The sequence below is a fragment of the Penaeus monodon genome, chromosome 30, assembly GCF_015228065.2.
Source record: "Penaeus monodon isolate SGIC_2016 chromosome 30, NSTDA_Pmon_1, whole genome shotgun sequence".
Taxonomy (NCBI): Eukaryota; Metazoa; Arthropoda; class Malacostraca; order Decapoda; family Penaeidae; genus Penaeus; species Penaeus monodon.
The window spans coordinates 14,591,960-14,592,326 of record NC_051415.1 but is presented as its reverse complement, the minus strand read 5'-3'; the positions used below and the strand labels follow the sequence as shown (position 1 = coordinate 14,592,326).

At 29.2% G+C, this 367-nt stretch overlaps 1 protein-coding gene across 1 annotated transcript in view; it reads left to right on the top strand.

The window, feature by feature from the left end:
- Nucleotides 1–295, top strand: part of LOC119592300 (hybrid signal transduction histidine kinase E-like) — a gene marked incomplete in the record, with an annotated part of 4,066 nt that extends 3,771 nt beyond the window's left edge. Inside the window, 1 exon segment of the mRNA XM_037941128.1 lies at nt 192–295. Within this exon segment, the coding sequence (XP_037797056.1) occupies nt 192–237 (46 nt within the window).
- Nucleotides 296–367: the final 72 nt, after the last annotated feature.

Genomic DNA, 367 nt, shown 5'->3' with positions numbered 1-367 from the left:
CAGAATGTGTTTTTGCAAAGTTGTACTAGAATGTTTATTCAAATAATTGTTCAATTGTTTCATGTTTGCCATTCCGTCTGTGTAAATAATGTTGATTGTTCTTAATTTATATTCTACTTTATTCTATCAATCAATTTATCGACTTATCTATTTACAAATGCCCATTATTCATTGAATTATGTATTTTACAGGAAATACGGCATTGCTAATGTCCCAGTTCATGTTCGGAACATATAAGAGTATTTCAGAAAGCTGTAAATTATCATTCAAGGAAATGAATAAAAAGTGAAGTTTATCCGATTTTCATACACCAGTAACGCTTACAATAAAGAGCCATATGGAAAAGGTTAGGGTTATATTTAGGAAA